Source organism: Leptinotarsa decemlineata, unplaced genomic scaffold, assembly GCF_025532065.1.
Source record: "Leptinotarsa decemlineata unplaced genomic scaffold, Ldec_3_MD MMD2_tig00002159_RagTag_RagTag, whole genome shotgun sequence".
NCBI lineage: Eukaryota > Metazoa > Arthropoda > Insecta > Coleoptera > Chrysomelidae > Leptinotarsa > Leptinotarsa decemlineata.
In genome coordinates, this window is record NW_027412574.1 from 6,291,852 (window position 1) to 6,315,280 (window position 23,429).

A 23,429-nucleotide genomic window follows, 5' to 3' on the forward strand; every position below is an offset into this window, starting at 1 on the left:
TTCCTATCGAAAAGTCCTGACTACCGGAACTGTAGGACCAATATTTATAATTTTCCCGGAGCTCTGAAATAGAGCTCTAAATCGGGTGTCTAGCCGCGTGTAGGCCGTGCGTGTTTAGGTCAATTTTACAAAAAAAATTTATAGCATATAAAATATATAAATTGAGGAATGAAAAAATTCAGTCATATACTCAAAAGATAAATTAACAGTAATCTGTCGGTAAAAAATTTTTAATGCAATTATTAGATTTATTATGCTATTGTTAATTAACAATTTTTTATCACTCGATTATCATTATTGCAAGTGTGATATTTTTCAAACTAAAAGTGTGGAATTTTTTTCCTTCCATAGAGTTATGATTATAACGGTTAGGAATTGATTTACTTCCAAAATATTGAAAAATTATTATTTTTCAGTTATTTATTAACCATTTACTGCATTTTTGAATTAAAAAGTTTATTAAATAATCGAAGAACAATTTTTTTTTGATTATTATTATTAGTATATTTTTTTTTCAAATCAGAAGCTACATAAAAATATTTTTTTCATCACCTATTGTTTAAAAATTTGTTATAAACAAATGCGTTTATAACATATTTGAATTTATTTTGGATCCTAATCTTTAATAAAAATTATGATTAAAAAAAAATAGCGTTTCTTGAAAAATTGTGTGCAATGCAAAAAACCGCATTTGTTAATTTACAATTTTTTTACCACTAATTGTCAATATTTCAAAAAAAAAATTTGTAAAAAATTAGAATAATTCGAATGAATAATTTTATAAAAAAAATCAAACTTCAGCTGAATATATTCTTTTATTAATGGAGAAAAAATGAGTCTAGCGATTTTTCATTGTATCTCCATTAGTTTAATGAATATAATAATTTAAATGATGAAAAAATAGATTGATTATAGAGCGCCAAAATTTATAAAATTCGATAAAAAATTAAAAAAATTAAAAAAAAATACAGGGTTGTTTTTCATTCATTAATTGCAACAAGAACAAAAATGAAATGAAAAAATTCATTTGTTTATTACAAATTGTTTATTTATAAAACAATGAAAAATTTTAAAAATTTTAATTTTTTTTTGTTCCAAATAATTGAAAACATTTAAAAACATTTAAAAAAAAATTGTCAACTAGTGGTGAAAATAAAAATATTAACAATAGCGTAATAAATCGAATAATTGCAATAAACATTTTCACCGACAGATTATTGTTAATTTAGCATTTGAGTATCTGCCTGAATTCTTTCATTCCTTGATTTATAAATTTTATATGCCAAATTTTTTTTTTGTAAAAACGGCCCAAACAGGCACGGTTCACGGCGGCCAAACATCCGATTACGATCTCATTTTCAGGGCTTCGGGAAAATTATAAATATTGGTCATACAGTTCCGGGAGTTAAGACTTTATTATAGAAAATTTCTTCCTATTTTCGAATTTGAAAATCTCAATTAGTTTTGAAATAACTAAACCCGTTTTTTATTTTTCACTAAATTGTTTATAACTTTTGCTATTTTCATTTCCGAAAGTTGTCCGTTCCCAAAAACTTTCTAGACGCTATTCCGAATCGAATGACACCTCAACCATAATTTTCGGAGACTGCTGAAGAAGAAAAAAGCACTTCTTGATCAGACTAGTCAAGTTCGAATATAGCTGAACAATCTTACAACAGCTACAGATTGGGGATGAGAAAAAATTGAGACTCTCTTTTTGTTCATGAAAACACCAGAATCATTGGCAGGTTTAGAATTACTGAAACTAGTTCATTGTAGTTGCATAGTAGGTATCTAACTGCAGTAAAACTTAAAGCAGTAGAAAAACAGTGATGAGTGCATCCGATGTTGTTGGGATGATGACAATTTCAACTTCGAGTACGGCATGATTGTTGATCAACAAAATACTAACCATCCAGTATATCGAAAACTGATTCAGGCATTCTACGTATCAAACTCAGATACTAACTCTGACGGTTAAGAATGCGTTAATAATAAATTGTTTTGGTAATAAATGATAAAATTAATTATGAAAAATGTTTCTGTCAATTTGTAGAGAAATGTCAATTATGATTTTCAAAATAGAAAACATTCTCCGAATAATCATTTGAACATTCGAGATATATAAAAAAACGTTCATAAACAATTAAAAATCGTATTTTTTTCTGAATATCATATTATGAAGATAAAAATTTTTTGAATTCCCATACGGTCATACACAATTTATAAACAAATTGCGCTAAAACAGTTTGTTCAACTTACCGAATGTCTTTATTTGATACAGAAACAGGATATAATGATAAATATATAGAAAAATTAAAACAATATGTTATGTTACTAAAAAAAATCATAATGAACAAAATATAATGTTTTTGAACTTTTATAATGTGATCTTGTGGAGCACATTGATAAAAAGAGATTCACGTTCATTACAAGACCAAACACGACTATGATACGATATTTCATCATGGAATCCTAGTGCCTATCTTCCGGCTCCATCATCAGATCAGCTCCAGAGTACCTACCATATTGTCATCAAAATCACATAAAACTGCCAATTTTCATAACGCTACGATCTTTAAAAGATGGTTAAATTAGTTTTCTTAGATTTGACTACATAGTTACATACATACATACAGGTCGACCTAATAAAAGCGTATTAAAAACGAAAAACTCTAGAAAAAATTAAAAAATATTTAGGTCAGTCCTTAAAGAAATATTGAAAAATGCATGACTCGAAAAATCGTATACCATACACGGAAATGAATCTTGACAGGTCTTGATGCCTTCTAGATGGCTATCCTGTGTAGTGTGTATCAGCCAAATGGAATAAATATGACACTGAGTAAATATGACTGTGCTCAACAAAACACTCAGGCACGTCCAATTTTCAACAACCAAATTTTTCAATGCTCAATAACTCAGTTAACGGGAACAACAACTCGACCACGAACTCGGGCTTTGCAACCGTTACCACATCGCCTCTGATAATGTATACCGCAGTAGTAGACGAAACGTCAGGCATAAAAACCTGCAAACCACGCAAACGCTGAAAACAGATTTTACACTGTCATCTACGGCCGTGAATATTTACATTCTTTGTTAATTCATATTATTTATCCTATCGTCTGTCATTTTGGCGTCTTCAACTAGTTTGAATACTTTGAATTCTTGCTGTTTTCTAATGGAAATATACAATGAACTTTTTGTAATTAAAGTTGAACTTTCAATAATCACACTATGCATGTGTCGGTTTCACTTCTCCTATCATTATATTCGGCTCGCTTAAATATCATACAGTGTTAAAATGGAAATATGCCAACCAAGACAAAAATTATCGAATGATATTGAAAATTTCGTTATGGAATAAACTTTTCATGATCAGTCAATATCACTTGGTACCTATGTAAAAATGAAATACATACCGGCTACCTGAAATCCATACGCAATTTGTCGTTGGCACAACGCTTGTTGAAAAACAGATGTGAAGAAATTAAAACCCACTTGCTGCCTACATTTAATGCGGTAAATATTGGCAACGTTGTAAGGATTCCCAATAATCTATTTCATGTATGAAAATATACTTATTGGACTCCCTATTATCAATCAGATGTCTGATGATGGTGTATACTGAGGAGTTCTTATGAATGTTTGACGGACGGACGCTCTACTATCGAATCAATAGTGAACTCAATTTTTTTATGGTGGTAAAAATGTCATGCCAGCCTACAGAAATCAGTTTTCTAGTACTTACCATGAAATATATTCGGTAAATTCTTCAAATTATGATGGACGCCCTATCAGCGCATTCAATGTATGGATGCCATATTGATATCGGGATGTATATATATATATATATATATATATATATATATATATATATATATATATATATATATATACATACATACAGTGTGACCCATTTAAAATGGAACCACCCCTGTAGAATGTGCATTTTTCAATCAATCTCAATTTTTTTTTATTGAAATATTAAGCATGAAAAACTGTTTCATCTATTTCGTCCGATAATTGGTTATTTAGAAATTCCAAAAAATTTTGCCCGTTTATGTTTCCATCAAAAAAATATGGACCTATTATTCTATTTTGTACTATACCACACCAAACGTTAACTTTTTCGGAATATTGACTTTTACAATTTATGATCCAGTGCAGATTTTCCGTAGCCCAATACCGAGCATTTTGCGATGAAACTACCCCATTGGTGCTGAAAGAAGCTTCATCACTAAACATTATGCAGTTTAAAAAATTTCTTGTATTCAGGTACTCGCCTTGTGCCCACAAACAAAATTCCATACGTTTCACTTCATCACCTGCCTTTAAAGAGTGAAGAAATTTAGGTTTAAATGCTCTCATTTTGTTTTGTTTAAGACATCGTCGAATAGTCTCTCTCGGTAAGTTTAAATCCAAACTGGCGACTCCTAAACTTCTGTTTGGGTGGTTTCTAAAATAATCTAAAACAGCACCTTCGTTTAAATTTCTTCTTCGGTGATTATTTTTCAAAATATGTTTGCTGACTGCACCGGTTTCTTTAAATGTTTTGTTAATTTTACTGACGGTGCTTCTGTCAATGGGAAGTCGATTTGGATGTCTGTGATTAAATATCCTAGCTGCTTCTCTTTCACTATGATAATTGTCCCCAGAAATTCTCACAATTTCAATTCTTTCTTCTAATGATAATTGCAAAGCCATTATTAAATGCAAGTAACTAACAACTATTATTTTATTTATGATTAACTGTCAAAATCACAGCCTACTGTTGATTTATTATAAAACCTTTGCATAATGAGTTCAGCTTCCTCAAATTATTGATATCTCCTCTAAAAGATTGTTTTAGCTGAGTTATGAAGAATTTACAGGAAACAATTTTTGTCCTGCTCTCTGTTTTATTATTGAATAAATGATTTCCATGCTTTAAATCAATTTGATTTTAGCGGCTATGCGGAAGAATGTACTAAGTACTGCATAACTTGAAAATGAATTTTTAATTTTCTGTTATTCTAGAATACACTTCTCGTAACCTACACTCAAATGAATGATTTTAAGGGAATATTATCCACAAATCCAGTGGCGTAGTCAGATTTTTATTACAAAACGCTTGCACCACAAATCTCTCACATTACCATATTTTCAGGAGTTATAACTGTAGAACGCATTGAGCTGTTGACTTCGGATTTTCACTGTACAAATTCACTGGTGTTCTACTTGGTGATGACAGTGTTGTCAGATCTCAAATATGTCTATAATCTGAATAAAAATTACAAACAAATACTTTGTTTCCAAAATTGAAGTTGTTGTAACTTCGTTGTTAACAAATATTTTTTAATGAAAATTTGACAGTTTTGATTTATAACGACTACGAATCCAGTGGTGTAGTCAAATTTGAAAACAAAAATTGCCTAATAAACTTTTGCCGTTTTTGACAAACAAAAAAAACCATAGAGTGCCTTGGAAATGAAACTAAAATTGTGAAAGTTAGTGTCAAGATACAGTTTTTCATGCTTAATATTTCAATAAAAAAAAAATTGAGATTGATTGAAAAATGCACATTCTACAGGGGTGGTTCCATTTTAAATGGGTCACACTGTATATATATATAGGGCACATAGTGTTACAATACATTTATAAAAATCAGGAAAGGATGTCTAATATTGGATGAAATATTTGATATATATGAAAGTTTTATATATATATATATATATATATATATATATATATATATATATATATATATATATATATATATATATATATATATATATATATATATATATATATATATATATATATATACGACCGTATGTATGTATAGAATAGTAGTTTTTCGGGGATTCGGTCTGATTAGAATAAATATTTACTCTTTTTAGCTGCCCGAGCTTTCGCTAATGTTTATTAGCTTTATCGAGGGCTGTAATATAAAAGGGACATAATAAATATATATATATATATATATATATATATACATATATATATAAAACATAATAACGGATAAAACAGAATACCTGTGCTATGTGAGAATATTCAATTTGGAAATTTCAATTTTGAAAGAAGTCTTCAACATCAAAATGACAACTTTTTGACGTTGAATAATGTGAAATACTTTTTCAAATTTTTTATTATCGTTTATTATGGGGATTTATACTGTGTTAATATTACAGGATGTATTCAGATTTACATTTTTTGTTAGTAAAAATGAATAAATTTTGCTGAGGTTGTCGATGTCTGTCTTTTTGTTGATATTGTTTTCTTTAATTTTGATCTCAGCCATTTCCAGAAATTGCCTTTTATTTGAATCTGGTTCGAAATGGAGAATTTTGGTGTTAGTATAATTGGCTGAATGATCATTATCTAGAACATGTTGTGTGAGTGCACAAGAATTTCGTTTTAAATTTTTACAATTACTTTTATGAAGAGCTATGCGGGTTTTTGAATTGTTTTTTGTTTGACCTATATATATCTTATCACAATTGTTGCAGGGAATTTCGTAAACTACATGTGACTTTTCAAATAACGGATCTTCATCTTTCAATTTTGAATGTAGTTTAGTTAAGGGTTTAACTTTCCTTTGTGAAATTTTTATATTCTGTTCTTGTTTAAATACGTTTATGATTTTGCTAGACAATTCAGGGACATAAGGAATGGAAAAGTATTTGAAATTTGGATTTTCAGCTTTATTGTTCTCTCTGATGTTGATGATATTAGATGGAGTATTATATAACAATTTATTTAAAAATTTTGGAGGATAAGAATTAGTTAATAAAATATTGAATAATTGTTTTAAATTTTTTTCTACCAATGTAGGATGAGAAATTTTTTCTATTCGATTTTTTAAACCTAGAACTAAATTAATTTTCATTTTTTGTGGATGCCATCCACAAAAAGCTAAAAAGAGTAAATATTTATTCTAATCAGACCGAATCCCCGAAAAACTACTATTATATATATATATATATATATATATATATATATATATATATATATATATATATATATATATATATATATATATATATATATATATCCTTGAGGCATGGTACAGTACAGATATTATAGTCCTAACTCCATCATAATTATATTTTCCTACTACTAAACCTTAATTAAAAGGTATATAATTTGAACATTCATTTTGCAAATGTATTAAATGAATGTGTTTCATTCAATTCAAACTCTACCAAAATTATGTAAACATTGTAAAATAAGTTTTTTGTCTTCTACTTCTCCATCTTGAATGATATCTGTTTCGATCCTATACGAATGTTTGTGATACAAACGGAATAAAGAAAAGTATTTTTCTTTTGTATGATTCAATGTTTATATGAAAATAGCTGTTTCAAAAGATCTTTTTCTTTCAGTTTGTGCCTGAAAGCTACTTCTTTGCATGATATAGACATCTTTATATAGGGTTAATTTTTGAAATTGATTGCTTTCTTCCCCTTTTTTTGGAAGATTCCCACATTTTTTATATCAAGAGGGAGAAATAGAAGTTCAAAAACTTTCTTTCCCAAAAATTAATCCCTCCTTGAAATATATCATGTCATCGATGACATGGGAGGATTCAACCCATTCTGTGACAAAAAGTCGTAATCATGACCAAATTGTCTGTTTTTTCTTATAATGTTATCTGTATTTGCTACTGAAGAACCGATAAGGCATATGTCTTACAGTGAAACATCGGATGTCTAAGAGTGAGGATGACAGTGTTCCATGTAGATGAAATTTTACTTCTTTCATTAATTTTTTCGTGTAGGATCCTTGTGAATGATATTTGATTTAATTTCATAATAAATGTTTGGAATATAAACTGAGTAGAGAAAAGTGTTTTCTGTATAATTTAGTGTTCATATAAAAGTTTTTTTTTTAAGTATTTTTCTTTTACATAATTCCATGTTCATATGAAAATAGCGGTTTCAAAAGGGCTTTTCTTTCCACTTTGTGTCTGAAAATTACTTCTTTACAGGATCTACATATCTTTTTATAGAGTTAATTTTAGAAAATGATTGCTGCCTTCCTTCCATTGGAAGATTTCCACATTTCTTATATCAAGATGGAGAAGTAGAAGTTCAAAATTTTCTTTCCAAAAAAAAAAAATAATCTAAAAATATACCCTTTCAATTTATATAAACATTGTAACTTTTACCCTTCAAAGTATGCCCTTGGTAAAATACGCAGCCTTTATCTTATATTTGTTGAAGCTCTTCATATATTTGCAATATATCAGGGGATGGTCTAATTTGACATTATGTTTTGTCTCATTTATCTTAGAGAAAACTGCTACCTTGTTTTATTAGCATTAAATTTAACTTGGTAACTTTCATCCAAACAAAATCCAGATTTTAATCAAGATATGGTTGTCTTGTTTACTAAGAAGTGCAAATCATTAGTGAAGTAAAATGTTAAAGGAATGATAAGTATGGTTTGACAAACAAGTCGATTTCTGAAGTAAAGGTTACTGCAAAATTATATAATGGTAGATATAGTGTAGAAGGGCAAACTTTTTAGTTTTCCCCGATAAGTTACTGCGTAAAAATCAAAGTATTTTTCACAAAGAAAAATCTTCTGTTTATCGTAACTGATAAGAGTTTTGAATATTGAACAATTTTTATTCTTTTAAAACTACCGTATTCAAAATACTCAGGATTTCAGTGAAATTTTCTGTATATATATTGTATGTACTATTTTTTTAGGTTGATCTTTAATATATGAAACAAAAAATAGTTTTTCCTTATTGATGCTTTCAACTTAATGTAACTATCTAGAATTTCATCCAATATTTTTTTTAGGAATTGATGTACAAATGTGGCAGGCAGCAATTCAAGATAATCCCAATCCAAAAAAGTACATACCGGTACCAATAAATGGCTTTGCAGATTTAAGATCAAGAATGCTCCATCAAGAACATCAAACAGGATTGCATCAGGCGTTTTTGGAAAGAGTGAACAATGATATTACAGAACTAAAAACAAGACATTCTTCTTCTGTGGCAAAAATTACCGATTTGAAAATAAAGTTTATGGAATTGCAACATAGGATATTGAAGGTGAGATTATTATTATAATGCAATGAAAATACAGATAAATAGTCAGTCACATTTGAAAAAATGACTTATTGCGTGTTTACTTAGCGAAAAATGTTATCACTAAACTAAAAAATATTCACTTTTGCTACAAAGTTCCATTCATATTTAGTTATAGTCAGTACAATATAAATTCTGATCTACGTCATAGTTATATGTCAGATTTGAGCTGACAGTATTTCCAAATGATCATGAAATCTATCAAATTTCAAACCACAAATCATTCTTTTTATTAGGTCCATAACATAAGTAATTGTTTTCAATAAATTCACAAATTATTGTTTAAATAACCTCAAAAATATTAATAATTTCTCTTACTCAGGAACAGTAGAGTAATTGAGAGAATCGAATACTTCTAGACAAAGTGATCTCAATAAAGTATACACATCTCAATGCAAGCGAGCACTGCGATATGATAACTGAAATTCATACTATTGAAAACTCTCTAGATACATCAAAGTTCTACGGAAATAACCAATAACCTATTTCCTAGCCACCTCTTGAAATAGGACAAACACAGATCCATATAAGGATGTAATGCAAACGAGAATGAAGTCTCATAATAACAATAATGGTCTTTATTAGATGAAATAGGATATAACAACCAAAAGGCGAAATTCAAAACTGCAGTGTAGAACACTAGTTTGTTCTACCACTCAACCTCCACAGCCAGCTATGAGCCACAGCCAGGAAAGAAGGGATTTCGCAATTCAACCAAAGTATTCCACAAATTTGTGGTAGTATATTCATAGTTCAAAGAAATTTGGGACCTTGGGTTTATTCCTTGTCGGGGAGAGTTCTTAACTACCTTGAACTTTGCTAGGTCGGTACATCATCCTCTGAGATTACATGGTGAAAGGAAATTCACTTGCTTTTGTTGAAAAAAAATTATTCTTGATAATAGCTCTTCAAAGTGTTTAACACTCTCATGAATTTTTTATCATCATGATTAGTCACGCATATAGATAGGGCAAGTTTTCTACAGAAGACCTCTTGAAACCAGTTTCGATGGTGGCTGGAGCATAACATAATCCAAATGACCTTGGAAATGGGAAGAAATATAATGAAACATTTTTATTCATTCACAGAACACTATACAGAATAATATATTTCGTAAAATATAAATGAAAGTACTGTGTACAAATGAAATATTACAATAATTGACCTACCAAATATATCTCATAACAAACTTGAATTTTGGCTGAGTTATGAAGAAATGTTAAATAGATTATTATACTAGAAATTTTATTGAAACAGTAAATTCTTTTTGGCAAAGTTAAGAGGCATATTATATGCAAATCTACTTGTAACCACCAAATATCAAAAAATATAATTAACTAGGCATACAGTCCGGATATAAATAGTCCCCTGCCCCTGTTAACCTTTTGAAAGGAATATGATATCAAGGTCATACAAAATTCACATAAAACGGTATCATTATTTGTACTTTTTGATAAGAAAGAGAACAGTCGTCGCCAAAAGGGCGCTACAAATTTTTTTCAAATGGAAACGGGGTCTCGTTTGATAGATAATTCAATCATCTATGTAACATTTTTTTATTTTTGAAAATGGGTTCAGTAAACAAACGATAATTTTTTTAAAAACTGTATTCTAAACTCAATCTAGTCTATTCCAGTGAACATTTTTCAAATGTTCATAACTCACTTCCTAACAATAATGAAGTTTGTATACAAATTTATTATGGAATATTTCTGGGGTAATTTCATTAGGAGCACCTCCTATTCTAGTTATAAACTTTGGAAATGACTGCGGCTGTAAACCTTTACTTTCTATTTCTCAAATCCTCATAAAAAATCTAAAAGCGTCATATCAGATATAATCTAATCTAGCCACCTGTTTGGATAATTGTCATCTAGCCACTTTCATACCAGCCTTATCTTGCTGAAACATAATGTCAGTTGAAAACTCATTTGGGTTTGTCAATCATCCAAACCGGTAGACAAGACATGCTTCCTCAGAAGAGCCCACTAGGTCACGTGATATGACGCCTCCAGATGTTTTTCGAGTGGATACAAGACTGTTGAAGTGTACGATACACAACCGCAGTTCACATATACTGTTTATAGATACATTTTTGCAGATTTAAAAAATGAACATAAAACTGCTAATCATTTACTCGGGAGCGGCTAATCCGATTTCATAAAATTAAAAAGTATTGGGTAGAGAATTGAAATACCTATCAAACGAGATATCACAAAACCACCCTTTCTATTTGAAAACAAAGTTGGTATTGCTCTCAATAGAGCCCTTGAGTAAATTTTTTTCGACTTCGATATCTTGTTTCCTTTGAAAGTTAAGAGGGAGGGGGACTATCTATGTCCTCCGCACTGTATAACAATGTACAAATGTCAAAAAATGGGATAAAAAAAATGTTAAGACTATAACAAATATGAGTCACCGTTTTATTAATTTGAAAACTTCATGAAATTCGTCAATAGGCTCATTTAGCAATATATATTTTAACGTTTTACCAAATTTTTTGTATTCTTATATAATGCGATTATATAGGCAAGTGATTGAACATTTTTTGTTATTGTTTCAGAGAATTCTCCTAGGGACATGATTTTTTTCTATTCATGAAATATAATAAAAAACTTTTCAATGAAATGAAATATAAAAAAGTCATAAAATTGAGAGCACTCAATACAAAAAAAAAATATTCAACATTTCAAATTGTAATATTCATTTTATAATCACAGTCCTTTGTTGATTATTATTCTCTACAACTCAAGAAAGATTTTTTAAGCAACTGGCATTTTTCATTGAAAAGGGAATATATATATTCTAGAAGAGATTTATCATATCCATATATAGAAAGTTGGGAACTTCAGAAGAAAGGAGAAAGAAAAAACTAAGTTGAATACACCAGTAAAAACTCTACAAAGATGTCTCGCTCTTGCATAGAAGTTTCTTTCAGATACAAACTGGGAAAAAGTCCATCCGAAACAACTACTTGGATTTTTTCTTCCAGTATGTGTATGAAAGAATCGTCTGTACACAATCTGCACATCTTTGCAAGGAGCTTCCAATAATTTATTTAATTTTCTCTTCCTCTTTTCAGAAATTCCTCACTTTCTGTATATTGTTGGAGAAGTAGAAAGTCAAAGGATGTTTCCCAGAAACTGGACTCTTGCATCTTTTTTATCCATTCTTGTTTTTTAATCTTCTTTTTCTTTTCATTCATTGTTTTTTTTTATTGATTTCTGTTTACTTACTCATGTTTCACCCTACACATTGAAAATGTTTTAATACTTTTTCAGTATGAATTATTTATACCTCTTGGTTATTTGAATGATTGGCAAACGTATAAAATAAGTAATAGATTCAACAATACAAATTTAATTTTTTTTTTCTTTCAGATTTTGGTGAAACAAGAGAGTTCTAGAAAGCTTGGAATAGCAATTCAACCAGAGGAAGAGGTTTTGAGGGGTAAATTTGAAATGATGTATCAGACCTTAAACAACCCCAAACACTTCAAGGTTAGTATGTGAACCTTTTGATTTGCAATTTTGATTGTACAATATAACTAACTTTTCGGAAGATTGTATTTGAATACGAGGAAACTTGTTTTGTATTTGGGAATATCGGTTATCCTGGCTAAATAGTCATAAGCCATTAGAAAAGCTGACGCCCAAATGTTCACAAATCGCTTGAAGCAATGCACTTCTGTAGGTGTTAATCGATAATATGGGGAAACCGTTCCACACTATGCCACCATTTTTCCTAGCCTATTTTCTGTCGTGAAAACTTAAAGTTGGTTTTGCATTTAAATGGCAGAAATTGAACAAATATTTCATTTATCATATATTTGAAAGAAGTAAATTTAGAATTTTTAAATTTTCGGTTAATTTCAATAGATAAAAGAGAGTACTTGAAAATATTTTTACCGTTGATGGTGAACCTGAAGTCAAATTTACGTTCAGCTCAATGAGCCTGTGACTGCAGTTTCGTAAACTGCAAGTGTTACTTGAAACTACTTAATGTTGAATAGATATAAAAATACATGTTCCTTTAATTTGGAAAAACTTTGGACTGATATTTCTAAACAATTTCAAGTTTAATTTTTGAAGATTCAAAAAATTTCAAAGAGGGAACAGTCATTTCTCAAAACGTTCAAAGGAACTATATTTTCATTTGAAATTCTTATTTGTGCTTTGAAATATATAGATAGAATTCATAAAAAGAATTGTTGTAGTTAATTGATTTTTTTTAATTGAATTTTATCCAAACACAGTACCATTTCATTGGCATTTCAGTAATTTTCCATCCATATTTGATTTTTTTATTGAATACTCTTGGTTTCAGAAGCCCATAAACCTCAAAAATCATTGGTGAAATTACTATGTGAAAGCTGTTTTCCGGGTTTTTTTGATGTGGTCTGCAGGTTTTTATACTTGACGTTTCGTCTACTACTGTGGTAGTCATTATCGAAGGTAATGTGGTAACGGTCGCAGTGCTCGAGTTGGTGCTCGATTTGTTGTCCGCAATGCACAAACTACAATGCTGGTATTTGACTCTGGTTTCATATTACTATTGGTGGGCGTGACTTGGTCTCTCTCGATTGGATTACCTGACGTTTGTTTGAAGGTGGTTGACAATGTTTCAAACTGATGAAATGGACTACCTGACCTTGTTTGTGTACCATTAAGGACAGGTAGCCAGATTTTATTAATGTTCATTTCCTCTTCTCATCTATTGAAATTATCCCTGTGTTTTCTAATTTCTACTACCTCTATATGCTCTTGGATGGTAATTTTGAGTTGTATCGAGTATTACTGTATCTTCGAATGACATAATGTTCTTTGTTGAGAGCATGTTCGGCTACAGCTGATTTGTCGGTTTGTCCGAGAAGACAATTTCTCTTCTGTGTATCGTCAATTTGTTTTTATTATTCACAAATGTTTCAATAGTTATTTATTTTATTCCGGGTGGAGAAAAATCAAGGAAATAAAAAATCATGCAAATCGGTTCAGCCTTTCTTGAGTTATAAATGAAGTCATTTCGCGACTTTATTTTATATATTAAGATTGAAAAGTTCACTTACACTTCAATGAACCTCGTACAGACACGGTTTGCCATCTAGACAAAAATGAAACGGCACGTGTTAGAGAAATAGTGACTTGAGATAGAAAATGGTTGGCGGCTATTATACATGGAACAAGATTTGGGAAAGCGCGATTTACATTAATCCAGCTCTTGACATGCTCAAGAGAAAAGGTAGCATGCAGTCTCAACCAGAAAATATTGAATATTATTCGAATGAGAGCATGCTCGCGTAAGGCTGATTTGTGGGTTTGACGAATCGACATTTTCTTTTGTGTTCAAAAAGACGGGTACCTATACTTCTTTTCGTTGTTCTAATGTAGACCCACCTGCAGCTACAAGGAATCCGGTTTACCCAGGTGACCTGTCGGCTGACCTTAGATTTTCTCTTTCAATAGAAAAGAAGAGGCAATGAACATTAATAAAAATCTGGCTACCTGTCCTTAATGGTACACACAGTTATGAGAAACCAAGCCATATGCTCACCAATAATAATATGAAACCAAAACAACTACCATCATCGTGAGTTCTGCGTTGGAAACAACGGGAACAACAACCTGAGCACCAACTTGGGCACTGCGACCATTACTACATTGCCTTTGAAAATGACTACCGCAGTAGTAGACAAAACGTCAGGCATAAAACCTGCAGTCTACGGTCAAAAAAACTGGAAAATAACTTCCACACAGTTATTTACGACTGTGAAAGTTTACATTCTTTGGTAAAATAACTGTTTTAACATAAAATTGAAAGTATATAATGTTTATATCAGTATTTAGACAACTCACTACAGGTGATATTTTATGTCTGTTAACATGAGTGAATAGATTGAAAAATGTGCTTTTTCTCATTTTATGTTTTTGATTGCTTAAAGTTATAAATCTGTCGAAGGCATTATCACAATTTTTGCTAATTTTTCATATACTGCCAGTAATTCAGTAAAGTGGCTGTGATGGAAAATTAATTTTATTAGAGTATACAATGGGGTAATATGTTCTTATCTACAATATTCAAATAAGTTACTAACCTTGTTCGTTTTATAGTTTTCATTTGAGTAAATTTCAGTACCCATTTCACTAGTTTTATCAAGTGAATTTCAAAGGTCGCAGCATTTAGAAATGATTCTGTACTTCAATTCTGGAAAATTCACCTCTAAAATAATTTAAATGAATTTGTTCATTTGCAGTTTAAGGCTAATTAATGCAACAGTTTTTTATCCAAGTTGCAATTTCTTGATATTATAATCTTTATAGGTGTGGAACATTAGTAAAGATATGCATTTCACGTAAATTTCTATTAACATAAAGCGGCACATATTCAGATATGTAATGGAATTGGGCAATACTTAATGAAAATCTATAAAGAAGCTATTGCATAGTGAAATACGTGTTGCGTTTTTGTGAAACTGTAATGAAAATTCACAATAAACTGTTACTTGAATATGGCACATATTTATATTTAAATTATTTCAAGACTGGTTTCGGGTTAGACCCCATTATCAACTATAAAACTCATACTTATACTTTATAATGGAGTCAAACCCGAAACCAGTCATATAAATAAAATCTACCAGTGGTAATTAGACAAAAGTGTTTTTATTCATTTAATTATAGTCACTAAAATATTATCTAAATGAAATGGAGTACGTCATTATATACGGTAGTAAAACAAATAATTATTATACAAATGGAAAGTGTTTTTGAAAATATATGTCATATTAGAGATATACTATAAGTAAATCTGTTATTCATAAAAGGAGTTGTTACTATAAAATTAATTTGAGTCATAATATACTTCATCAATTATAATAGTTTAATTTATTCCTGAAAACAATCAAGGAAGAGAATTTCTATTGTACAATCAATTATTCTTTTACCAAAACATTCGGATAATGAAGAAACTGGGTAAAGTCAAAATGAATATTAGGAATTTCATTTTTTTAAATAAAACTTCAATACTCAACATCTTCAGCTGATGTATTTGCTTCCTCGCATCCAGACTATTTGATTTATGGTAAACACGAAGTAGTGACTCAATAAATGTGCAGGATATGTTTTTAATTGTCAGTCAGAGGAACTGAATAATCACAGCACAAACATACCTTATGCTTAGGTGAATTCAGAGCCGCTGGCTAACAATATATCTCTAACAAAGTACTCAATAACTGTAAATATCCAGTTCGTGTTGTGTTAAGTGAATATAAATGAAAATAAATAAGTTTTGGGCAGGAGATATCTGATCAAGTTAGTTTCACTTGTATTATAATGCGACTGGTTAGGATTATAAAGAGCATATATATTTTTAGGTTTCTAATTTACTGTTTCAAGGGTAAATAGTAAACTTACAATAAGGATTCCTTGTTCAAAGAAGAGTGGTTGGCAGGGATCTCGAAACTTTGCTCCTTTTTGTAAAACAGAAACGTTTACACTTTGATGAAATGAATAAAATCATTTTTGTCTAATTACCACTAGTCGATTTTATTTATATGACAGTTTTCGGGTTTGACCCCATTATAAGTATGAAACTAAGATATGAAGTTTGAAAACTGGGTTTTATCAGGAATGAGGACAGGTATTTGATAGACAGGTAGTTGGGCGAACCAGGATGCCAACTTTAAAATTCACCACTGCAAATTCTAGGGGTTATTAAACTTATAAATTCAAGTTCAATAACCCCTAGAATTTACAGTGGTGAATTTCAAAGTTGGCATCTTGGGTCACCCAACTATCTATCTATCAAATACCTGTCCTTACTCCTGATGAAACCGAGTTTTCAAACTTCACATCTCAGTTTTATACTTGATATTGGGGTCAAACCCGAAACCGGTCGTATAAATAAAATCAACTAGTGGTAATTGGACAAAAGTGTTTTTAACGATCATGAATTACCACAAAATGAACAAGTCATCAATGACACATATTAAAAACGTTTTCATTGTGTATTTGCTGTATATTCCCCAGAAGACAATTCTATATCTAAAATTTACAAAGACAAAGCAGATTTTGCAAATATTGTATCTAGTTCTCTTGAAACAGACTTGATGAATAAACAGCCAGATGCGAAATTCTTATCTAAATTTATTATATTTTTCTCAAATTTGAGTTTATCAATGACAAGTCCTAAGAACTTAGGGGTCAATTTTAACTCGAGAATATTATTGTTTAGACTAAGTTATTGAAGTTGTTTGCATTTAATAGTAAGGGGGTGGTTTTTTTTATAGTTTATTGACAGTTTCTTTGTGTAGCACTAGATTTTTATCTTTTCTATGTCTTCAGTGGCATCTTGAGCTAGTTTTATAAGATATTTTTCATGCCACTACATGCAACTACTTCTTACAAGCTATGTTAATGTTTTTTTATTCATATAAACGAATCATTACCATGCATCTTGACGGTTATTAAATTGATTCCTAGTATTTTGTTATTGTCCTATTTATTTACTACCTGACTGATACCTAATATTCACTTTACAGGAGTGTTAGTATAGACACGCCTGAAGAGACTATTGTATAGCGAAATACATGTTGCGTTTTTGTAAAATTGTGTGAAAAATCTCGATTCCATCACATATGAAATAGTTGTTGCTCTTTTGAGAATAAAGATTTATCGAAGTGTAGAATTTCTTCCTCACTTGACCAGCGAATATCTATCATTATTAATTATGTGATTTTTACTTGGCAGGGTCAGGTTAACGAACTTTTGGCATTTGTCAAGTTGATGGACGGAAGCAGTCAGAAACAAAGTCAACATACCTACAAACTAGATGTTGATGCACAAGATGAAATAAAACAGCTTTTGAAAATGGAACAAGGTGGCATAACTCAACTGATAAATATTATCCAGAATGATTTAGAAGCTCTCAATATTATAAACACTGGAATGAAACAAATGATTCAGAATGCAAACTAAGCAGCTTGTTCATCTTATACAACAGACCGGAAAAATGAACTGTTTTCTTACTATTATTCAGTCAGTTACATCAGACACTTTTTATAATTATATGAATAGAATAAGTTATACAATTATCCACATTGATTTTTTTGTTATTTTTGTAAGATATTATGATGAAATAACATGAAGAAAAAATTGTTTGTGTGTTTCTTTCTGAATATGATAATTGAACTGAAATCAAATAAGTGATAAAACATCATATAAATGGATAAAAAATGTAAATTAAAGTGAACAAATGATTTAATTTAAGTGAACAAATGATTTATTTAATATCTTTATCACACTAGGGAAATAGTTTCATTTCAACATAAACAATGATTGTTTTGTTCACAAGATATCAGTACTTGTAAGTCTGAAGTTTTTTTTTTATTAAAAACATAACAACAGCATACAGTTCAACATAGTTAAGACACTATATAAATATAACATATGTTGTTATTCTCCCTAATCAGCAAAAATGCTGGTCACGGGATTCACAAACATTAAATATGACAAGTGAAACACAAAAACTAGTGAACCACTACAAAGCTCATAGTATCAACATATCAGACATGTGCCTCGAGGCTCAGATGTTCTTTTGAACTATTGATGAATGAACTATAGTCCGGCAACTCACGTATATGGACAGGTAATTAATTGAAGACTTTTATAGGTGTAAAAGGATTGTATAATCCTTTGTTCGTTCTTACCATGCTCAGGTGTAAGTCATTTCTACCCCTTGTATTATACTCATAAAACTGGTTGTTGACTAGTAGATTGTTGTTGCTTTTGATTCTTTTGTTTTTTATTTTATATAATATGTTATTGTATTGCTCAAGTTTGAATAGATATTTAATTGGGTGCCCTCAGGGCCGTCGTCATAAGGAGGGGGAGCCTCCCTCCTGCTTTTTCGACTTGGGAAAAAGTGGGGAAATTTTGGGCCGTGAAGATAGAAAAAAATAATAGTAAAAAAATTAATAAAAATTAAAAAAATAAAAATGAGAGAAAAGAAATAAGAATAAAAATTAAAAAAATAAAAATGAGAGAAAAGAAAGGGAGAGGTAATAAAAAAAGGGAAAGAACCGGGAGAAAGTTGGGATTTCCCAACATTCATAACTTGAAGATCCCATACTTTGAAATTCTGAGTTGTTTGAAAACTTCAAAAAAGTTTAATTTCTCTCGAGTAAGAGAATAGTCCTGAACAGTCCACAAATTTTGAAGTGACAATTTTACAAAATTCCCATCTTTTCGCTGTTTTTTCGACTTGGAAAAGTTGTGAAATTTCGGGCCGTGAAAATAGAAAAAATGATAGTTGAAAACAATAAGCACAATATTATTCAAGTGTTGTTTCCTTTCATTTGTATTGAATATTCCTATACATGGTGAATATAGTGGAAGACCAAGGACCTTGGTCCAAAATAGAATAATTTCCATTATTATTTTTATAATTACCAAAATTTATTTTTATTTGTGCATACCCCCCCCGGTATTTCTTTTCGCTACAGCCCTGGGTGTAGTTCAGTCTGTGAGAATAAATCATTTGTGTGGGTTCGAAATGGAATTTGAAATAACATTTTTATTGATTTATTTTGTAGCGTTTGAATTTTTTTGAAATTAGTAATGCCACAATTACCCCATATGATTAACAGATACCTAAGATTCGCCAATACATATGCATTGTAAACCAAGTATCTATTACTGAAACTCAGGTAACTGGAACACCTATATAGAGCTCCTAACATTGGTATAATTTTATCATTAATATTGTCCTGACCAGTTTAACTTATCATCTATTATGAGTCCCAAATACTTGGTTTTTGCAACATTCATTAAGGGTAAGTTATTTATTCTTAATTCAATATTTCCACAAATTCTATTTTTTTGTTTAAATAGCATGTAAACGGTTTTTGCAGAGTTCATCAAAAGTTTATTTTGTGGAAGCCAATTTGAGTATTAAGAGAGATTTTCATTAACTGTGTTCTCCAGTAAATGTAAACCATATCCACTATACAAAAGGACCGTGTCTTCGGCGAACGTGAAATACCTTCCCTTAAGCCTGGCCTGTCTCAATGACAGTACCATCAGTGTATATAACAGGGGTCCCAAAACGGATTCCTGTGGTACGCCATAATTATTTTTTATATGCTCACTCATGCTCTCACCAAGAGCGACAAACTGGGATCTTTCCTTTAAAAATGCCTCAATGAGAGAATAAGTTTTGCCCCTTATACTCATGCAACATAGTTTGTTCAGAAGAACAGTATGGTCAACAACATCAAATGCTTTTCTTAAATCAATGAACCCTGCAATAACCATTCTTTTTTTATCCAATTCCGATGTAATATTATGAATGAAATCTATTGTGGCGCTTTGAGTGCTGCTACCCTTGATAAAACCATACTGACACTCATCAAATCCTACATAACGATCAACAAAGTCCATTATTCTTTTCTTTATTATAGTTTCAATAATTTTAGAGAATGAGCACACAATTGTTATAGGTCTGTAATTTTCTAAGTTTTTGTTATCACCACCCTTAAATGAAGAGTTCAAAGCTGAAGTGGACCAAGTCCATAATAGTGATATTTTTCGATGGATCCTGCATGATATTCTTCAAAGGTCATTATTTTCAGTGCAGTAATGAAGCAAGTCCTCACTAAGTTTTTTAAGCTACATATGGAGCAGATGTATTTCTCCTGAGAATTATGTCGCATATCGTTCAGAGCATTAGAGAACCAAGTCCAAGTTACATTGTTCACGCTTTTTCTATGTGAGAATATGAGTGTTATGGCGAATACCAATGAAGATGATGGTAAGTTATTGACTTTTAATATCATATGACTTGATGAAATGAAACCAGGAAGTTGATACTATAAATCCTCAGCGTCAATTTCACGCAATTCTATGTAATTTTTGTATTCAGTCTTTGAGGTTATGTCGTGCATATTAACAGCATGAGTGAATTTCATGGACCTACCTCATACAGGGATTCGTTCACAGTTTCAGATTCAGAAGATGATGTAGGTACCCCTGATTCAAATTTTACAACCCAACCAAAGACTACGTACAGCAGAAGTTCGAAATGGCAAGTAATAATCACTAACGTTTTTTTGAATGATTGTTTTATCAGTATTGTCTATTTCAGAAGACGCAGTGGTTCGCGAAGTAGGAGAACGTGGTCGGAAAAGAGCTCGCAACAAAGCGAATTGGGGCAGGAACAAAAGAAAAATTCTGAGAAATAGTGGCAAAACTTACGAAACGAAAACAGAAAAATGTGTTCCAGCTAAATGTTTCAATCCTGATTATAACTGTGGATGCCGCAAGCAGTGCAGGACAAAAATCAATATTGGAGATTTGTCAACATTTTTCGAATCATTTTGGAAACTAGCAGATTACAGCAAACAGAACATTTTTCTGCTGGGTTTAGTGAAAATGTCCACAGTAAGAAGAAAGCGTCCAAGAGATGGTTCTGGAACAAACAGATCCTCATCGTTTGAATATACCATACGTTTGAAAGAAGCCAACATCAATGTGTGCAAAAAAATTTTTTTGGGTACACTCCAAATCAGTTGGGGACGACTGTATAGATGTCTAGTTAAAGAAGAAGTTTTTGCAGTAATGGATATTCGTGGTAAAAATATTCCCAAAAACAAAATAGATGATTCTGATGTTATCATGCATATCAAATATTTCCCTTCTTACCATAGTCGTTACAGCTGGAAAGATAATGAGCAGAGGAAATACCATAATCCAGAATTGAATATTCGAAAGATGTATGACCTTTATGTTCAAGAATGTTCTAAAGAAAATAAACAACCTGCCAAAGAAAAATTCTACTACAAAGTGATTTCCACGAAATTCAATCTCCACTTCAAAATTCCCAGCAAAGACACGTGCCGTTTGTGCGATGAGTTACACCTGAAGATTCGTAGTGAAACTGATGGAAAGAAGAAGAAGGAACTAGAAATACAAAAAAAATTGCATTTAGCTCGTTCTGATCAGGCCAGAGACACTTTGAGAAGAGATCACCAAAATGCTTCTGATGAATGTTATGTCTGCACATTCGACTAACAGAAGGCACTTCCTTTTCCGAAGCTTTCTACGTCAGTGGCATATTACAAACGCAACTTGTATATTTATAATTTTGGCAAATATTCTTTCAACTTGGATAAAGGCTTAAGCATGTTTGGGATGAGACTCAAGGAGGGCGAGGATCTCAGGATGTAGCTTCGTGTATTCTCAAACACCTCAAAGAACATGCTGGTAACTTCAAGAAAATTACTTTGTTTTCAGATTCCTGCACAGGGCAGAATCGTAATATTAAGATGCCTCTCAATTTGCTGAAACTTGTGCAGCATCCTTGCATAGCTGCAGAAACAATAGATTTAAAATTCTTGGTATCTGGTCACTCATTTCTGCCAATTGATTCAGAATTTGGAGTAATAGAATCATCCAGCAAGAAACATCACAATATTTTTGTCCCCCGAGATTGGTTCGATATCATCAAAAATTCTAAGAGGAAGCAACCACGCTATGCAGTTATTGAAATGAAGATGAATGATCCTTAGTACTAAGCGCTAGAAGAAGCCGTACTCCATAGAAAAACAGGCACTGACGGTTTTGCTGTGAACTGGTTGAAAATTCGGTGGCTTCGTTTTGAAAGAGGACAGGAATTTTCAATTAAATTCAAGGATACTTTCAATAATTTAGTGGATTTCAGTGAAATAAATGTCATAAAAACAAGTGGTCCAGGAAAACATCTGGAGACTCTGAAGAATGTCCAACAAAAATCCCTTTATACTACTCGGAGGCCTGTTACTTCAGCTAAGATAAATGACATGATCAGTCTGCTTCCTTATATTCCTTCATTGTACCACAACTACTTTCAAAATCTACCTTCAGAAACTTCCACCCGAGCAACTCAACTGCAACCTGAAATTGCTGATGACGAATTGGTTTATGATGAATGATATAAAAAAAGCATTGGTCCCGTTTCAATAAATAAAGTTTATTTATTTTCATACTGAGCTTGTTTCTTCTGTATTTATAAAATATTCAGGGGAAAAGTGAACCAAGTCCAACATGAGAGAAGAAAAAAAATTATAAAACTGAAACCATTAAATTTCTTGTTCCGATGATGGCACTCATATTCAAGTTATGAATGGTCTAAGTGATCCTTGAACGAAAAAAAAAAGATGATATGGGAATTAATCGTTGACAAACAACTTCAAATCTTCATATCTCAAATTCACCATAAATGGACTTGGTTCACTTCAGCTTTGAACCCCTCAAATATTGGTATTACTTTTTCAGTCTTCAATATCTCAGGAAATATCCCCGCTTTG

General features: G+C 31.0%; 2 protein-coding genes and 1 pseudogene across 3 annotated transcripts in view; 2 read left to right on the plus strand and 1 right to left on the minus strand.

The window, feature by feature from the left end:
* Positions 1-15,326, minus strand: part of LOC111510378 (uncharacterized) — a 53,025-nt gene extending 37,699 nt beyond the window's left edge. The window contains exon 1 of the mRNA XM_074177135.1: positions 15,183-15,326. Within this exon, the coding sequence (XP_074033236.1) occupies positions 15,183-15,227 (45 nt within the window). The 5' untranslated portion in view covers positions 15,228-15,326. The remainder of the gene's footprint in view (positions 1-15,182) is intronic.
* Positions 1-18,243, plus strand: part of Nup54 (nuclear pore complex protein Nup54) — a 60,257-nt gene extending 42,014 nt beyond the window's left edge. For both annotated transcript variants that reach the window (XM_074177136.1, XM_074177137.1), the window contains exons 6-8: positions 8,799-9,055; positions 12,472-12,591; positions 17,836-18,243. In XM_074177136.1, coding sequence (XP_074033237.1) covers positions 8,799-9,055; positions 12,472-12,591; positions 17,836-18,063 — 605 coding nt within the window. In that variant the 3' untranslated portion in view covers positions 18,064-18,243. The remainder of the gene's footprint in view (positions 1-8,798; positions 9,056-12,471; positions 12,592-17,835) is intronic.
* Positions 18,244-19,606: 1,363 nt separating this feature from the next.
* LOC141483019 (uncharacterized) lies at positions 19,607-23,429 on the plus strand (annotated as a pseudogene).